Genomic DNA, 20,077 nt, shown 5'->3' with positions numbered 1-20,077 from the left:
TCTGATTGTTGTCATGTTAAAGTGTTTTGCTCTCAGATATATAAAAGCGTATTTTCTTGTGTGGTGTTTGACATTCATGCACATTAGCAATTACTTAAATAGCAACTCTTCTCCATTTCTACATCTGTAAAGATTCAAAAGGATTTTTTACATCACTGAAATAAAATGAGCTGGGGTTGCTCCAAGTGGGGTAGTTCACCCTAACAGGATTTTCACCATACCCTGTTTCTTTTAGTGACATTCCCCGGATTCCTGAGAGTTCTCATCCTCCATTGGAGTCCAGTGAGTACAAGATTTCTTTATTATACGGCTGCGGATTTAACTCAGTGGTGCCACACTGCCTTGAAGGCAAGCGCATGGTCCTGAGTTTGATCACCATACCCCCCAAAAGAAATTTCTTTTTTTTTTCTTTTTTCAGCTTTAATTGAGTTTATTGGTACATTTTAGGGATACAATACAGTTACATTCATTGTTGGGATCTTGTACCTCTACATGACAAGTCTTGATTCTCATTTTTTCCCCTTACCTCTGCCTCAGAAATTTCTTTATTGTTATAAAATGTATTGAACTAAATTGAAGAGTAATTATTTATTCAGTTTAAATAAATTGGCATTGCTATACTAAGGGTATCTTTACTCATACCAAAAGATGATGACCATGGCAATCATTGGGAACCCAAAGAACTTGTACTTTACTCTGATATTTTTTTCTTCTTGGTACTGTTTGTTTGTTTCTTTATTTATTCATAGCTGTATAAAAATCTTTCCCGCAGTGCCATCCTGCATCCTACTCAGGACCCTTTAAGCTTGGGCATTATATCCGCAAGAGCCATATAGAGTAATTTATTGTGAAGCTGGTTTTATTTTTCAGTCTGGTTAGTAAGTAGCTCAGTGTTCTGAGCTGTGCAGCGATAGATGCTTTAACAAATACTTCCCAAACTACCTCATAATAGTGTTGTGTATGATAGTAGAAGCCCTGAAGGGTGGACAGAAAGTTCACTGGACACAAGGGCAAGGGACTGAAATTAGAGGAGCCAAAGGATTAACTACACGGGAATTAAGTCACTCGGGATGAGATAAGATGATTTTGTGTGCAATAAAATATACAGAAACCAAGAAATTTATATTGATAATATAGGAGTGAGCCAGCACTTTGTGATGGATTAATACTTGGATTTGACTCTCAGGTATTATTACAGAATCCCCCTTTTCTTACTATAAAATACAAGATTATTTAGGTGAAAACTGTTAGAAGGGAGGCAGTTTATGATTGGATGAACGAACCAGAGGCTGAGTCATCCTGTGAAAGACATAGATACCACCATGTGGACATTCCTGATGGGGCTGGGCCCAGATTGGACTTGAGCTTTTTGATGAACAATACAAAGAGAGAAATGAAACTGGTTGTATAATTTATAGTATTGTTAAGATTTTTTAAGTCAGCTGATTATTACAATATTAGAAATAAACTTTATGAGAAGCAGTGTGTGCCTGTTCTGAGATCTGAGGATCTTTGTAAGCCTGAGAAAAAGAGATCCAGAAACAAGGAATTTCATAAGACTGTTCCTTTTAGTTAAAGATCTCCTTTGGAGGGCACCGAATGATAGCACGTGGCTTAATTTATCGGGATGGGAAGGAGTGTGTGGGTGGCACTTCCCCAGGCAGAGTTTGTAAATAACAGCTCTCAGTGGAAGCTTGCTCAGTTTGGAGTACCTGTGTGTTCGAGGACAGAACTTCTGCGGGTGTTGGGGGACAGTGTCATGTGAAGAGTCTAAGTGACTGAGAGGAGAGACAGCTTGCTCCACGGGAAGGTGAAGCAAGTTGCTCAGGGTGAATTAAGAAGTGGCATTCTCAGAGGTTTTAAGAGAGTCATTTAACGGTAAAAAAATAAGAGAGATGATAAATCAAAATTTAAAGCCACGATGAAATCAAAAGTCAGATGTAACTCATAACTTATAATTATGTATTCATTTTAAGATCTCAGGGCAGTTAATAAATGATCCACAACTTTCAACATAACTGGCTCTACACTCCTTAGCCTGAGGTATGAAGGCTTTGCCTGTGCTGAATGTGTGCAAGGGCCCATGCAGGAGATCACCCCAATCCCCAGATATTCAAGACCAATGGTTCCAAGTTGAAACAAACGAATGTGACATCTTGTTATGCCATTTAAAATACCAAGTTAACCAAGAAATACACAAGAACTTTTTACAGCTGTTCTGTTAAAATAGGTCATTGCCAGATGGGTTAATTGTAGTGTGATAGAGATAACAGGTGCATTTAAAGGTTTATAAAAAGATTTATTTGTGGCATCTACAAGTGTTACTTAAGTTACTTCTTCTCATTGTAGGTTCCAGTTCCTTTGAATCTCAGAAGATGGAAAGACCGTCCATTTCTGTTATTTCTCCAACAAGTCCCGGAGCTCTGAAAGATGCCCCACAAGTCTTACCCGGCCAGCTTTCTGTATGTAGTTACTTGTACATGTTCTTCATTTTGGACGGTTTTTAGCATGTTTTTGAAAAATGTTTGGATTTCCTGGAAGCTTCTCCCATGGAAATATTTACTGGCACAGTGTGCCAGCTACTCTAACATGAATTGGTAAATGGTAGCGTAAGTCAGACGTCTATTATTTTTGGTACGCTGCATAAATGTTTCTAAGGTGAATAATTGTTTATACATAATTGTCTTAAAACGCCATACATATCAATGTGCTTAGCCGTCTCTTGAGCCTGGAGGCTGAGACACTTCCGAAGATGTCTGGGAAGTGCTCTGGTAGGCCCTCTGCAGGAGTGACTGTTTCCCCTAGGATTGCCTTAGTGTGTGATTTGAGGGCAGGTGGGATAAAGAAGCTGGTTAACTCTTAGGAAGCATCACATCAAGGCAGGAAATAGGTCACTGGTATGAATGGCTCAAAGAAAACCTTGGGTCAAATTACTCTACAAATGATTGAGTTTTTCTGTTGCTGTTTCTTCGCTACTGTGTGAATCACTGTAGTTCATCCTTGCTGCTCTTCTCTTGGCTTCAGCAGGTCATAGAAGATAAATGTGAGCTCACTCTTATCTTCAAAAGCACCTTTGGTTATAACTTTAACATTCAATATAGAAAATGTTAGCATCATCCCGAGTATTTACTTTATCTGCTTTTCTGATCAGTCTCATTTTCTCATATTATTCACCTCTATTTTAAAGAAAATGCATACTCATTTTTGTTTTATGAAAAATGTATCCCCGGTGTTACAAGAGAACTAAAGAAGTGGATTTGTCCACTCAGATGCTACATTCTTATGTTAAAACATCTCGTGTTAGTTTAGCTTATTATGACTATTAAAAATGTTCTAACATATACCAGTTGAGCTTGTATTTATATATGAAATATACAACCATATAGTTCTTATTCAACCATAAATTAAAAGGAAAGTTCTAGATTAAAAGAGGAAAAATTCAAGTTAATGTGTTACTATTTCATTGTTAGTTAAATTGAACAACTACTGCTCTGACTGCTAATGTGATTCTGAGGACTTTGACAACAGTATGTCAGCATGCTAATGCCCCATTTTTCTTTAGTCTGTCGTGACATATTTGTTAGTGGGAATTGTATTTGGTCTCCATGAGGTTTGAATGAATAATATGTATTGAGCCCTCCTTTGTTTCTTCTTATGAAAGTTAGCCTGTAATAGTTTAATCATAAAACTTAAATGAGAAAAAACTCCAGGCATTTAATGGGGCTGGGTATCCAACAAACCTGTAGTAAATATGTTTCTTGATCTCTTCCCATTTATTATATCTTATTATAGAAACATACTTCCACTACTGTGGCACTAGAAATTGTATTTAACCACCCTATGATCAAGACACTTGCAGTCAACTAAACTTTTGCATTTATCTTTTAAAGAGGACAGTGACTTCAGTATTCCCTTCTTCCCTGTGTGCTTTTTAATTAGTTTCAGTTTTATAGCATAAGAAGACCAATTGTTTAAATCATATTTAAAGTGATTACAGAGAAAAGTTAATCTTAAGTGATTATTCCTTCATTTGTATCCTTTTTAGAAGTAATATCTGCAATTCCATTATGTTGTAATCTGAAATGTAATTTTCACACTATTTTATGTAATGATTGTAATACTTCAGGACTTTGTAAATAACGACTCTGTTCTGCATCCGCCCTAGGTGAAGCTGTGGTATGATAAAGTGGGGCACCAGCTGATTGTAAATGTCCTGCAAGCAACAGATCTACCCTGCAGAGTAGACGGACGCCCCAGGAATCCCTATGTAAAAATGTATTTTCTCCCAGACAGAAGGTAGTCAGTTTTTTAATTGCTAGACTCTGTTCTGATGGACAAAGTAGAATTTCCTCTCTTGAGGTGTTGTTTCTAGCATAATACTTATTTGAGGGAAAAAAAAATCTCTCTAAGCCTTTTGTTTATTTGAAAATAATCTTCCCATTTTAATTATGTCCATTACTATTGTATACATACATCAGTTCTTGATAGCAGCACAGCATTTAGAATGTAATGTTGTGTATCTGTCTGTCACAGTTACTGCTTACTTGGTTATAGGAATTGGAATAGAATTAAACTCCGTGGCCTTTTCAGATTTTTAGTTTATAAATTAAAAATAGCAAAAATGCTAGTGGCAGTATTACATGTGACTCCAGTAGATGGCAGTATATTCTTCTTTTTGCTTACTTGTTTATAAAACACTTTATTTTTCAGTGATAAGAGTAAAAGGAGAACCAAGACAGTAAAGAAAGTACTAGAACCAAAATGGAATCAAACTTTTGTGTATTCGCATGTACATCGTAGAGATTTTAGAGAGCGAATGTTAGAAATAACTGTGTGGGATCAACCAAGAGTGCAAGAAGAAGAAAGTGAATTTCTTGGAGAGGTGATGTATATTGTAACCATTCAAGCCAAACATTTCGTGAGATTTATTTTGAGATACATATTAATAGAGATCATTACTTTTGAATTGTGTTTGGTTCAAGGTGCTTGATTTCATTTGAAAACCACTCTTTCAGATCCTCATAGAGTTGGAGACAGCACTTTTGGATGACGAACCCCACTGGTATAAACTTCAGACACATGATGAATCTTCACTACCTCTGCCTCACCCGTCACCTTTCCTGCCACGGCGACACATTCATGGAGATAGCTCTAGCAAAAAGCTACAAAGTAGGTGGAAACCTTTCCACTTAACCAGCAAGTCATTATGTTGTAATGATCTAACTAGGCTGTAGCATTCGAGATACTTTTTCAAATGTTTTATTAGAGAAAGAAACTATTGCAAAAGTGTTTACGTAAAGAAACACAGCAAAACTTTTCTATATTTTCACAGTAAAATAATATATGTAGCGTATTAGGCTAAATTCAGAGCTGAAAACTAAAAAAAAAAGCTCTGAATTATAGTTCTTCCTCAAGGCTCTTTGAGTTGTGAATCAGTTGATTGTCGGAGTACTTTTTGTCACTACTACCGGGTTGTTGCACGTAAGTTCAAAATTTTAGAGTTTGTGGTTGTTTTTATGTTATTTATAAGAAATACATTTTTGAAAGCAAAATGAGCTTCCTGTTAATCACCTGATAATCCAGAACAATTATATTCTGTAGACTTCCACTGATTTGTGAGTTTTGAGTAAATCTGTGGTTAACAACCGGGATGTAAAGTCCAGTTTTGGTGATCTGGAGCCAGGGTTTTTCCATGTCATTGAAGGTTTCGTGTTAGTGTCTCCCTGGTTGATAGTTTCCTCGCCGTGAGTGTTGAATGCAGTGTATTGGCTCGTGCTGGACGCTCACCATAAACGTGTTGAAAAGGGCCCCATTGCCCTTTCAGTAGTTGGGCTCAAGAGCTGCAGCCAGCAGAGGCCTCAGCCCCGCTTCCTGGCCAGGCACTCAGGTGTTTGGCAGGCAGTGGGTCTGCTGTGCAGAATTTTCATTAAAGAATAATTGGAAATGTCAGATTCTTACTCTTAAAAGCCCCCTTCCTCTCATACATTCTCAGTGTAATGGTGTAAGGAGGAAATTGTGAGAAAACATTTTCCTTAGAGAAGAAATGCTTACCCTTTTTAGAGATTGGCTTGGTGTTATTACTCGTTCAAAAGTAGCCATGTGATTGGCTTCTTAACAACAAACTAACCATGTCCTTTGCATGTCATAAGCTGACCAGACCAAAGGTGTCTCATGCCTGTCCTCTTGTGCAGGGTCTCAGCGGATCAGTGACAGTGACATCTCGGATTACGAGGTCGACGATGGCATTGGAGTGGTCCCCCCAGGTGTGTGGGCATACAGCAGGTCTGCTGCTCTGCCTGTCCTCGTCAGCCTCCGGCTGCTTCTCCATCGGGTGGAGCTGGAGATCTGTAGTGCGGAAAAACCAGATTATACTGTCTCATGGTGACTTGTACTTGAGCTTGCTAGGAAACTTCAGAGGGGGCTCATTTCTGTTAATTATCATCCCACATTCTTTAATTTCATCAGGTTCTGACTCAAGCATGACGAGTTAGGCAGAAGGAGTCGTGTAGTTCACATCCCTCTAAGCATAATTGAAAGGATATGGCTTACGTTATTACACAGATGCTGTTTTCTTGTGTTTTATGTTGGACTTCTGTGATTTTTTTTCTTCTTTAATTTTGGGAAAGAATGTCGTGTTCTGTGGCGGTCCAGCCATCACAACACGAACATGCCTGAGTCGGGGAGTGAGAGTTGAGAAAGGAAAGAACACTCCAGCCTGAGCGGAGACGAAGAGAACTCTGGTTTATTTCACAGAAACAGCTTCTTTTATAGGTTCACAGCAACAGGAAGCTTTTAAGGGCACACAACAACAAAAAACACCAAGTCATTGTTTTTCAAAGACCGGATTTCCTGACTCTTACAGATAACATCAGATCTTCAGCTAATGAGCTTCCTGTTAGGTCAGGGTGAAAGAGTCAAAACAAGCTTAACAGTTTCCTTGAAGAGTAGCAAATGCTGATGCCTTAATTATACAGGAAGAAGTTATTTTCCAAATGTAAACTCCCGTGGGCCATGACTGGGCCCCGACAGTGTTCCACAAAGTATACTCAGAAATGTGCCTGCCAAGGTTTAGAATTGCATGTGGCATGACTGTAACTGTTAAAACTTTTGTGATGTGTTCACCAGCAGTCATTCTTAGACTGTGTGTTTGTGTGTGTATTTTACAGTTAAAAAAAAATGCTGTAGAAGTTTTACTATTCATTTGGGGTCAAAAATATCTCTCTCTTTTTGTTTTTGGTACCGGGGATCAAACTCGGGTCCTTGTGCTTGTGAGTCTGGTGGTGGAACCACTGAGCTAAATCCCCGGCCCCAAATCTCATTTGCTATTGTATAATTTAGTAGTATTTTGTGATGCTATAGTTTCAAATTTATATTCCCTGTCTGACTTTTGTCAGCAGTGTGTGCAGAGTCATGCAGTAATGGCTTACTGTCTTGACCCTGACCCTATACCATTTCCGTGATCTACTAATAAAAGTAAGTACTCAAGTAGAGATTAACTAAAGAGACATCCTGGAAGATGTGAACTATTATAGGCAGTTCATTCAAACAGTATTGACATATATCCCTGAATTCTGTCATTTCTCAAATGAGCATTGAAGGCATTCAGTGGAGGTTGGTAAAATTGATAGATTCCCCAGTAGTGTCTGAGTTTACTACAACTTCATTAAACGTGGGAGAAAACTGGAAAATTCTCAAAACTCAGGCTTCATTTGCTCCCTAATTTAGAGAAAATTTGGTATGTAATTGTGTCTGAAAATAGCAAATATTATTACACAATAGACCTAGTGTCCTGCCCATCTGCTTCCTTGGATACTACTCTGATATCAGAGTATTAATGAATGTTTTGAGTAATAGTGGATAACATTTTCTATTTGCTTTCTTAAGGGACCACCAAAATCTTGCATATTCTTGACAGAAACCATCACACAAAATATAATAATTGTTGCTCTATGAAACTGAAAAAGTAAACATGATTGTACATTTAAATCTATTGTCATAGTCAAGTAGGAATTAGATTATTTCTGGTAGGAAAGCCATCAGATATAACAAACTCTTGACAATCAAATGCTTGTGAATTAATAGTGGCAGTTATGCAATTCCTATTTTCAAACGCTCTTTGTTGATCTACTCTGGATGTATGGTAGCTTCTAAAGATATAGGTGGCAGATACAGTATAGCAAGTCACACAGTAACATTTTAAATAAACAGGAAAGAAGAGGCATTGGTAAAATGGGAGGAGGTTAAAATGAAGTAAATTCATAAATACCATGCATTAAAATTATTAAAATTGTCATGGTATTTTTATTTGCTTTAAATTGATATATTTTTATTTTCTAATTAGTAACCCATTGGTAATAAAAATCAAAGTTTTAGATGGAAAATCTCATGTAAAGAACACAGTTAATTCTAAAGAGGCATTGAGTTTCTAAGCATTGACTTGTGTATTAACTATAGATCTCCAACAAGTGCTTGATTCACATTGCCAAAGTCATTTCATTCTTTGCATTAAAATGGTATTTCAGCTCATCATGATGTGTGGGGCATCACTTGTCCTGTGCATGCTCAGTTTGTCCATGGTAGATTTGAGCTAAACTGCAGTGTGTTCTTATGCACATGCATGTTACATCCTGTGTGTTTGTATTTTCTGTTTCTGACAATAATTCCAGTAATGCTGACTGTGTGGCGTTTGATTTTACTAGGTGATGGCTACATTTCATATCCTTTCACTTCTCCACATTAATGTTTGCACTATAGAAGAAGACTGACATTTTCGTGTGTATTCTCTTGCCAGTGGGTTATAGGTCTAGTGCTAGAGAAAGTAAATCCACAACATTAACTGTGCCGGAACAGCAAAGAACAACACATCACCGCTCCCGCTCTGTGTCTCCTCATCGCGGCGATGATCAGGCCCGGCCGCGCTCTCGTTTACCAAATGTGCCCTTACAGAGGTAGGCACCCAGAGGGGCTCTCCTTCTCTACACTGCCTTCCAGTGCAATGCCATGGAAACTGCTCCGAGCCTTCCTGAAATGAAATAGTCTTTGCTCAGTCAGGTGTTTAGTTTTTTTTTTTCAGAATTATTTGTAGGCAAAATGATTTATTCTTTATCCTACAATCCCTACTCTTTAATCTTAATAAATTCCGCAGAGAGTGTACGAAGTCTGTGTCCCCAGCATAGCGTTTGAGTTACTGCCTTGTATGTGCATGTTTTCTTTCTCAAATAGGTTAAATTGAAGAGTAATGGAATCAAAATTATGGAGTGAAGTGGCAAAGAGGATGAGATAAAGGGCCAGGATATATTTTTAAGGGCTCTGTTATTATCTTTTAGAAGCACTTTAAATCCACAGAAAAGTAAATAAAGCATGTATGATACTACTCTTTTGAATCTTACCCTGAAATAATAATCTTCATGAAAATCATGGTCCTTGCATCAAGTATGCAAGAGAAGCTTGCAGAAATGCAAAACAGGAAACGTGGGGAATAAACAATCTTTCCTCACTGATTAAAATAGGTTTTGGTGTGATAACACTTTTTAAGCCACATCACATGATTGCCAGTTACTTTCAATTCCTTCTCCTTAGCCTGTCTACCTCTTTGGAGAGGATAAAACATTTTGACCCAGGAATTTTTGCATTCATTTCAGGAGCTTAGATGAAATTCATCCAACAAGAAGGTCACGTTCTCCAACTAGACACCATGATGCCTCCCGAAGTCCAGCTGAACACAGATCCAGAGATGTGGATAGTCAGTATCTATCAGAACAAGACAGGTACTTGTCCAAATTATGATACCAACATAAGGACATTTTTCTTTATTCTTTTTTAATATATAAAAATATTGTTCCATAGTACATGAAAAAAACTAATTTATCATCCAAAATTCAACTTCTCTCAGAAACAGTTACTAAATATTTTACAGAAATGCAGCTGCAGGAGATATTTGGCCAATGTTTTTATGTTTTTTTTTTTTTCGTAAGTCAGACTTTGTTTAGTCAGTTGTAAAGGTACAGCATGTTGTTGACTTAGATGCTGACTTAAATAAAAGTGAACCTACATGTGCCATTTTCAAACATTCATCTTTTATGGGCCACATTGCTTGGAATGCCGTTTTTGTAATTATGAAAATTATGTTATATGTAACTCAGAAAATTTGGCTATAGTTCATCTGAAAGGCAGTTAATATTGCAAGTTGCCAGTGAGAACTTCAATACCGTTTTTGTTAATATCTCTTTTTTATACTTTTTTAATAAATGTTTGTAAACTATAATATACTAACATGGGTTCTGTTTATATGGATATGTACTTAAATTTAGTTCTGCACTTGTTAATATTTCATGGGAACAGTTACTATAACTCTCCATTATTAGTCTGATATACTACGTGCCTACAGATTTTCTTTTTCAAGTCTTCACGTACAGTGTCTGTGTTACTAATCTAATCAGGGTCTGACTCCAAGTTTTATAATACCCACCTTCTTAAAGATTCTCTTCTTACTTTTCGAAATGGAGAACTTCCAGTGAGCATTTGGGCACCAGTGGTGGTGCTGAATGATTTTTGGCGTCAAGGACGCAAGGGCTAAGGGAGCTTCCTACCCACACGTCACCCTGTTGTGGGAAGCGGTGCCGTGAGTTTGGGGAAGGGAGTTCCAGTGGATGCAGGGCCAGGGCCCTGTTTGGAGGACTAGGGGCTGACCCAGGGTCACTTCATTAGCATTCCTTTGAGGAGGGAGGACAAAGGACTACTTGACCAAGGCAGTCAATACAGTGAAAATAATTTGGATACAGAAAATAATATCAGATTTAAAATAAAAATTCTGATCAGATGTGTTTCTCATTGGTTGAGAAAGAACACAATGTGATAACTGCCCTTTCAGTTTCTGTGAAAGCCAAGAAAACTGCCATGTTTTCCATCGCTAAAAAATAAATCAATAAATAAAAACTTTTAGGGTTCCCATTAGTATCAGAAAGGCCAAATTTCTGTTTTAAATACTCAGATGTCTATACTTGTAAATATATTTCTGTGTCTTATTTTGGGAAGGGTCTGTGTTTATTTTTATATTCTATGAGATCATTTTGAAGCACAGTAGCAAATCAGCAACAACTAGGTTTTCCACCATAATGTTTGTATTTTAATGTTTAGATTTTTAAAATGCTGCCATGTTTATTTTTGTTTAACCTCTCAAGCAAAGATGCTAGTGCAGACAATCTGGTTTCTTCCCTTTCTTGTTCTCATTGGCACACCATTGGCATAACCCATGTCATTCGATGCCTCATGATTTATCTGTCTCACTCACCACCCATCCTGTCTGTGCAGTGAGCTTCTTATGCTGCCCAGAGCAAAACGAGGACGAAGTGCAGAGTGCCTGCATACTACCAGGTAAATACAGGGATTTGGTGATGGTGGCTGTGTGTGATGACTCTTTCCATCCTACTATTCTCCATCTCTCCCTTAGTGGTATTAGTGCAAACAGGTAAAATTAATTTCCCAAGCATTGAAAATTATTTTGTTTTACATGGATGTTATGATTAAGTCCTCAAATATGTTTCGATTCTAATCCAAGCCGGCTGCTTTGCCACTTGGATATCGAGAGATCCCAACTGTTGACCCTCTGTGGAACTGTTTTCATAAAACTGAAGAACCAGTTTCTGCAAACAAAATTCTAGGTGCTCACTGTTGTGGGTACCTTGCCCTGCCCCGTGCACACACATGCCTGTCTAGTCACACGAGAGTTCTGGGCTTCTCTGCATGGCCGTATTACTGTTTTCATGTCACTTTTTTGTGTTCACCTTTTTAATTTCCTTTTGGACTCTTTGTTTATCTTCTGTTTGCATCTATTAAAATCTTTATTAGTTCATTTTTAATGATTGAACTTTAGCTTCATTTTTTATAAAGAATGTGGATGTTTGACCTGTTAATTTGACCCTGTCCAGCCCAGAAATGTCACATAACAGTAAGACAACCTCCTTAGTGATTAGGAGAGATATTATATAACAGCCCCCTTTATACTGGAGCATAAACCTTACTACTTTGTATTAGTCTCATTATGTCTTGAATTTCAGAATTGTTTTACCTATTTATATGTCTGTGATTGTCCTACTGATAACTGTTGCCCTGTTTATTTGGAACGCCATAGTAAAAAGTGAGGAAATACTAATTCTGCTTGACAACTGAGGAAAAACTATAATATTATAAAAATCACCTCAAATTTCTGATAATATTAAGCAGTCCAGGCTATGACTAGTTGTTCTTCTACACAAATAATTTTTAAATCAGAATGGTTTGCTAATTGTAGGTGTTTTCTCCTGACTTTCTTGATGTGGCTACACCTGTGGGAAGAAAAAAAAAACAGAAAAATTCAAACTTAGTATTTATCAACATACCTGGTCTGTGAAAAGAAAAAAAACACAGATATTCACAAATTCTATTTATTAAGGTACCTGGTCTGTGTCTGACACCCATTGTGTGTCCACAGTATTCACAGCAGTGGTCTAAATGCACTTAACTCAAGATATTTTCTTTCTTGTCCTTATCCTGAATTTATATATGTGAAATATCAGGATGATATTACTAATACTTGCATCATATCCTACAATCTGATTCATAAGATTAATGCTTTGCTAATAATTATGAACTCCATATATTTTATCTGTTTAATAGAAATGGTATGTTGAATTTACATGTCCTCATTTAGGATAACAGTCAGAGTTATATACAGATATAATATACAAATAGATGAATCTTCAGCTGGACAGATCTAGCCCTGTAACAAAAAAGATAGGATGTAGATTAGAAGTAACCAAATTGTGTAAGTCCAAAAATGTGTGCCATTTACATCTCCTTCCCCTTCTTTCCTAATATTTTTATGGTAGCAGTAAGTGTGTCTCACTTAAGTGATTCCTCAACAATTGCTAATTGTATTTTTATTACAACTGTAGTCACATCAACTATCATTTCATTTTTGTTTTATTGTCTTGGTGCCGGGGATCAAACTTGGGTCCTTGTGCTTGTGAGGCAGGCAGCAGCACCACTGACCTAACTTCCCAAAAATTTCATTTTTGAATTTTCAAAAACTTCCCTGTCATTCTGAAGTGCATAACGCTAAAACTAAGGAGACAGAGAAAATGTAAATGTGAATTTAATGGTGTATACTTCTCTCTGTATAGATGTAGCCAGTGCTGTGTTTGTGCCTGTGTTTTAAGAAAAACATTTAACCTGTGTTTTTAATGGACTATATACTAAAATATGATCACATAAATAACCATAGCTTTTTAGGACATCAGTAATGTAGTTTGATTTTATATACAGTGGTGCCTCAGTTTACAAATGCCTTTGTTTGTGAACAACTTGTTTTGAATACAAAATAGTTTGGCCAAATTTTGCTTTTGTTTGCAAACTCTAAGTCACATGACAAGAGTGACCACGTCCGTCTTTCTGCACAAACACAGATGTGGCCATCTTTTCAAAAATCGTGCAACAAATTAAGTTCATGAACTGAGGTACCACTGTATAGTATAGTAATTTATTATCAATATAACTTTTTATGAATGAAGTCTTAGCCAGAGCTATCAAAAATATCATATTCTTTTTAAACATAAAATCTGAGGATTTACTACCCTACAATAAATACAAGGAAAATTTCTTTTATTAAGTACCCAACCCAGTGTTAAGGATTTGATATATTTTATCTCAAATTCCTGACAGTAATTTATGATAGGAATATTATCTTATTTTACAGATGAAAAAATGGTAAGAAAGTTTTTTTAGAGAGTTAAATTTGATAAATAATAGCAAGGGTTCCAAATCATATTACTTAAATTTTCCAGTTAACTAGTTTTTTAAAGAATATATAATTGGCCCTTGTTGTAATAATCCACCAATAAAGAATTTGTGACAAGTAAATTTTTGAAACTCTGTAAATTCAGTCCCTCTCTGGATATTTATTATACATAGTATATTAAAGTCATGTACCAAAGATATAAAACTCATTGTTAATGCCTTTAGCTTTACTGTCAAATACCATTTTAAACACGTCTCAGGAAGTGGTGTATAGAAAATGCCCTGGGTACATTTCTGTGTTTTATTTCATTTCATCCCCACAGCACCCATGTTAAGTAGAAGTTATTTCCTCATTTTGTAGATGCAGAACTAAGCTTAGGGTCTTGACTTGAATTTTTCAGTGGCAAACCCAAGGTATTTACTTATGTATTTATTAACCTATGTTGGAATGTTCTGGAAAAATCAACTTTGCAGCAATTGCTTAGAAATGTCTTATAGCAACCTGTCACTAATGATAGTCGCCCAACCTAGAGGTTGAAGACTGTAGAGCAGTTTGAATCCTTAGTTTTAATAAAAGTTTTTCCTCCATGAGTGCTTGAAATATCCTCTAGATTATCTAAAGCTGTAAAAGATTTCCCTTGATTTGACCATGATCATACCTATGTTTAAAAAGAGTATATTTAGTATATCCTTGATAAATGTCTGTTCCTTTCCTTCCTTATTGTGCTGTAGTGTAAACTAAAGTGGAGATGAGCTTTCATAACTAGCAGTTACCCTTGTAGACATTATGAGATTACCAAAAAATCATCTGTTTTTCTACATCCGTTTTGCCCCTGATGGTGTCCAGGGCAATCCAGAAGCCCTGATAGATTTTTAAAGCAATTCAGAAGAAGTTGCCTTGTTTCTGCCATCTGACATTTCAAAACTCATATTTTGGTTTCATCTAATGCCCCTCTTGTCCAGTTTCTAGTGGTGAATTTTACCCATGGTTGGCTGTGAATCCAGAAACTGGTAAACAGAAAGAACTTATTCCTTGCCAACTGGTTCTTGGAATTTTTGTTCTTTCTTTGCAGCAGTCCAGGTTCATGACCACTTGTTTTCTTGTAGTGCTGATCAGCTCTTTGCCTGTTTTTAAAGCATTAGCTTCCTTTAGTCATATTTAATTCTCAAATTATGGAAAGTATTTGATGTGTACTTTTAGCTATGAGTCGTTTTCCTCCATAAAAGAAGCATAATATTAAATAAGGTGTTAAGTAGTAAATGTAAATATTGGTTAATAATATATCACAGAATATGGGCAGCAGATGTTTTACTATTTAATGCAATTATATTATAATTTTGAGCATTTATTATGAAGTCAGATATATATAATTTAATATTTTATTCTAATCTTGCCTTCAAATAATTAGTTTTCTGAGAAAATAAAAACCCAATGGTCCATCAACCTAGCTTTATAGAATGCCTACTTTCTTAATATTTGAATAAAATTTGCCTTCTGTATATTTTTCTGTTCCCTATATGTTTGTGTTATCACATTCAAGACAACTTTTATGTCACTATAAAACATTACCACCCAAGGTGCCTTTAGTGCAGAATGGCTCTCACTGGAATATTTACAGGTAAGAGCCATGGTAGTGAAATTTAGATAGAGACTAACCCCTAATCCCTTGTCTAATAAAAACAGAACACTTATATTCTTATAACGCATTAGTATCCTGTGAAATTATACAGTGGGAAACACTAAATTACTGATATTTAAAAATTATTTAAATTATAAAGCTTTATTGTACAGTAATTCTTAAATGAAACCTCCTAACTCAATGTCAGAGTTCTAGTTGTTTTCTTTGTCATTTATTTTTTTGTCTTGTTGCTATTATGATAACTTACTTTTTTATTTGTGTATAATTTTAATTTGCAAAGCTCACTTCTGCCTGCACATACAGAGAACAAATCAGTGACTAGACAGGACATTCCCCTTCATCATGAATGCATTCACACAAGAGCACTGAGATTCACTGATCAAATGTTGGTTAGGTAAGACCATCCGGGAGTGGCATTTTCCACCGCCCTTGTCCAGTGTCATGAACCAAAAGAGTTGAGCTGTGGAATTATTTTTCCTCTGATGTCCTTCATTTTGTTTTGGTGTGGCATCTGTTCTTGATAATGAAGTTTTAGGCATTTTGTTTCAGTGCTGCCTGTATCCAGTTTTTTCATAAGTAGGTGTGATTTAGTTTCATATTTCAGTGCGAGATCCTTTTCTAAAAATTATGCAAAGCAATTTAAGCATAATCTTTGTTTAGTTTCATTTTCTAAACAAAATTTTGCGCTGCCATCTATCAGCTCTCTCACACCCTTATGAACTGAATCATGGTGATTCTGCATTTTATGTAAAGAGGACATTATTTTATGCTTTACTCTCTAACATGGTCTTCCTTTCTTTGTTTCCTCTGTCTTTCTCTTCTACCACTGGATGCAATGCACTGGCACTAGTGAACTACAGCCCTCCCTTGACAGGGCTAGGAGTGCTAGTACCAACTGCTTGAGACCAGATACTAGTTTGCATTCACCAGAACGAGAAAGGTATAAAATAAAGACTTTCTTAATTTCTTATCATTTGTACCAGTAATTTTTTTCAATCTTTTGTTTGGTTTCATGTGAGTCTGACCGATTCTCATTCATGTTCACTTGGCTGATTGTCTACATCTGCCCCTATTTCACATGCCTGTGTAGAGATATGTGGGTGTGGGTACACCCAGGCACCCCACACATATTTCTATGAATGTTGTTGCAAATGGTGTGATGTACTTTGTATTTGCTTCAGGCTGCTGCTTTTCCCCTTTTGTTGCTGTTCAGCCCTTTGATTTACATACTACTCAGTGAACCTTCAGTATGCTGATAATGGTACAAAGTTAGGGAGATATTGAAAGAGAAGGATCGCTTTCCTGTTAGATCTACTAGTAACAAGAAGCCCCCATAAACTCAAAAGAGGGATGCTATTTAGATGAAATATTTCTTATGCACCTACATTCACTTTTTACTCAATATACTCCTTGACATATATTATGTTTTCCATAAAGTTAGATTTTGAATAAATAACTGAATTTATTCAGATGCATTCAATCATTATGCCTTCTAATCTTAAGCATCTAATTTGTCCATGGTGATGGTACTTTTGTTTGAGCAAACTCAGTTCTGATTGATAGATTTGGTTGTAAGTGCTATGTGTTTTTGGTTTGAAGTCACTGAGAGGAACTTCTTTACAAATCCCAAAGAAAAGAAAAATATGTAGTTGTATTACTGTAAATCACTTCAAAGGCTATATAAAGCCTTTGTTTTTTAGCAGTCTTTCTAGAGATGAGATGTTTACTTGGAAATTTGAACAGTAGATACAAGCACCATACCCATGTTTAAAGTCTTCAGAAGATTCTACTAAAAATTCACATTTTTATTTTGTATTCCTGTATTTGTAAATTTTTTAACAGAAAAAATAAAATTAAACTTGAACTCCTTATATTTATCATAGATATTTTAGTTGAAATAATTATGGACTCCTCTAAAATCATAGTTGAAATCATTTTATCAGTTTTATCGTATATTAATTCCCCGTAATTACAAGAGTAGTATCAAAAAAGATTTTCAGAATTTATTATTATTATTTATGTGTTTCTCATCAGTACTAAAACAAGTACAGAATTGCTCAGTCTGTGATTCTTCTGACTATACTATTGCCCTAACATTTTTAATATCATCTAGATCAGCAGTGCTATATGATAGAAATATAAATGTGTTTCTAGAAAACCATGCAAAATATCTTTTTGAAATGTCATTTTTTCGTATATTTTATGATCAAGGAAGGTTTTACTTTTCAGTAACCACGCTCCTATGTATCGGACAGCACTGGTCTGTCCTTCTGGTGAAACTTACCTGGCATTAAAGCTGCAGAACTTACAAATCTCTGTGCTGGGGAATTATTCTCTCGAATAATCACCTTAAAATGGGCCAACCTATAAAATAAACTACTCACAGTTACTGTACAGGTTATCACAAGGTCCATGTGAGTGTACTTACCTTTAATGTAATTATAAATATTGGATTGGAAAGCCTCTGTTTATATATTGAATGAAAAGAAAGCTTCCATTGAAAATATCAAGGCAACAAGGGTTGGTATTATGACCTGTAATTTATTGAGGTCACTTTGTTGCCAAGAAGAAAACAGTGTAAGATAAATTTACATCAAGTAAATTGTGGAAGTTGTAGATGTTAACAGGCTTTGAAGACAGACTTCGGGTCCCCCTTTATGAATGCACCTCTGAGCATCTCTGAAGCAGTGTTTAATATGAAGACTGGCTCTCTCTGGAGAATATGTCTGAGGCCCCAGGCGAGTTATAGAGAGGGGATAGGGAGGCTCAGAGAGTTCTCTAGCACTTATTCTCTCTAGTTGACCATGAGGTGTATTATATTCATGCCTAATATAGTGCATAGTACATACAATGCTAAAGAAAGGTTTAAATTCATATTCTTAGGATAGTAACATTTTAACAGGCTTGCAAAATATTAAGTCTTAAGATTTAATGATTCTGACTTGTTTTGATTAACATTTCTATGTTGTTATACCAATTTACACCATTTTTTGAAGTATCCTCATTAATTTTTTACTGGGACAGATTAAGTTTTGTGTTAGCCCGAAGGGTAGCATTGTCCAAAAAGACTCCATATCCAAAACCATACCTTACTGATTACTCAGAAGGTAAGCGAGTGGGATTCTTTTCCCAGAGGAGTCGGAAACACTCTTCTCCCTTACGAGATGTTTCCCACACAAGTTAGCAGCGTAGTTTTGGATCCCTTGGATTCAGCACTGTTTGGAAAGAAGTAGGTTCAGGTGCAGACCTGCTTCATTTTATATTCTGTTGACTTCCTGAGTAGAAAAATGTACTCACCGATTAACATAATGCAGCGAACTACCCAATGCAGTCATACCTCATAACTCAAGAAAGGTAGGGGTTTATCCGAAAAAAGAATTTCTTGATAATACCCACTCCATTGTTTCTCTGATTAAGAGGAGTCTACAGACCTGCTATTAACTTTTTATTTTCTAAACTGTTTTTTACTTTTATGGTGCTGGAAATTGGGGCCAGGGCCTCAACATATTAGGCAAGTACTTTACAACAGAACTACATCCTGGGTCCCATTTAAAAGTTTTATTTTGAGACAGGGTCTTAGAAATTGCCCAGGCTGGCCTCCTGTCGTGCTCCTGCAGGTCCTCCTGCTTGAACTTCCTTAGTTGCTAGGATTATGATCATGGCCTGGCTTTCTTCAGGTTTTAAAAGACATTTTCGCTTAAATAATTGATTTTTTTTTTTTAGAGCCACAGGAGAATGTTTTCCTTGGATGTTTTGCATTCTCCCATGATCTTTTATGGGAATCATAGCCTGAATGAAAGCTATCGAAAGGACAGTTTATACTTAACTGTCTCTGGTTTTTTTCTACCCTTCAGTAAATTCTGCAGTCCAACTTCTACTTCTTGTCATTATATGATTGCTATCATAAATTTCCTCTATGGATTTGCATTGGCTCCCTGAATAATCAGGTACCTTTAAAATATGTTTCTGTCAAAGGTTCCACTTTAATTCATATGAAGCTAAATCTCCACTGTGATTGGCCAGGTCAAACTTTTTTCCTGACTCACACGCCCAGCTTTCTAAACTGTTGCCAGATGTTCAGTATATGAAAATGTCCAACTAAATTTCATTATCTCTTCTTCAGTCCCTTTATAGCAAAAGGCTTCCTCTTCCTACATTTTCTTGTTTGATGGCTTTGATGTGTAACTAGCCACATAATCTGAAGACATTTCTCCTGCTTCCAATTCCATGAGTTGATGAATCCTGTCAGCTTCTTCAAAGCAGATACCTCACTTTGATTGTTGCCCCTCTCCAGTTCCAGTGTAACTCTTGTCCAGTTTAATATTTTTATAAACCCACAGCGGTAGCCTTTTTTACTTTATACATATTTCAAATTTTCTTTCCATTAAAATTAAAGTATCTTTATTCCTTTGTGGTTTATGAGACTTACAGATTCTTACTCTTTTACATCTCATCAGTGGGTACCCTCACTGTTAAAATCAAACTTATTAAAAATTCTACTTATTCTTAAAAAATTCTGATCAAATACCCTATCACTTATTTATAAGGCCTTTCTACCTACTACCTCCATTCCTTTTTTCTCCAGTGAGAATTCTTTTTTTTTCTTTTCTAGGTTGCTCATAATTTTATATTCTTCTGTTAATACACATTTCATTTAAGTTAGT

At 36.1% G+C, this 20,077-nt stretch overlaps 1 protein-coding gene across 40 annotated transcripts in view; it reads left to right on the top strand.

The window, feature by feature from the left end:
• Positions 1–20,077, top strand: part of Rims1 (regulating synaptic membrane exocytosis 1) — a 176,110-nt gene that overhangs the window by 51,875 nt on the left and 104,158 nt on the right. For 25 of the 40 annotated variants that reach the window (XM_019206609.2, XM_033756712.1, XM_033756710.1 and 22 more), the window contains exons 6-15: positions 236–282; positions 2,350–2,462; positions 4,166–4,296; positions 4,711–4,882; positions 5,016–5,169; positions 6,192–6,263; positions 8,792–8,948; positions 9,642–9,767; positions 11,311–11,373; positions 16,264–16,353. In XM_019206609.2, coding sequence (XP_019062154.2) covers positions 236–282; positions 2,350–2,462; positions 4,166–4,296; positions 4,711–4,882; positions 5,016–5,169; positions 6,192–6,263; positions 8,792–8,948; positions 9,642–9,767; positions 11,311–11,373; positions 16,264–16,353 — 1,125 coding nt within the window. The remainder of the gene's footprint in view (positions 1–235; positions 283–2,349; positions 2,463–4,165; positions 4,297–4,710; positions 4,883–5,015; positions 5,170–6,191; positions 6,264–8,791; positions 8,949–9,641; positions 9,768–11,310; positions 11,374–16,263; positions 16,354–20,077) is intronic. The other 15 variants (XM_033756727.1, XM_033756719.1, XM_033756718.1 and 12 more) reach the window with 2 other exon arrangements.

Source organism: Fukomys damarensis, unplaced genomic scaffold (assembly GCF_012274545.1).
Source record: "Fukomys damarensis isolate Sample0158 unplaced genomic scaffold, DMR_v1.0_HiC HiC_scaffold_27, whole genome shotgun sequence".
Taxonomy (NCBI): domain Eukaryota; kingdom Metazoa; phylum Chordata; class Mammalia; order Rodentia; family Bathyergidae; genus Fukomys; species Fukomys damarensis.
The sequence above is the reverse complement of the archived record's forward strand: the minus strand, read 5'-3'. Positions and strand labels throughout refer to the sequence as shown.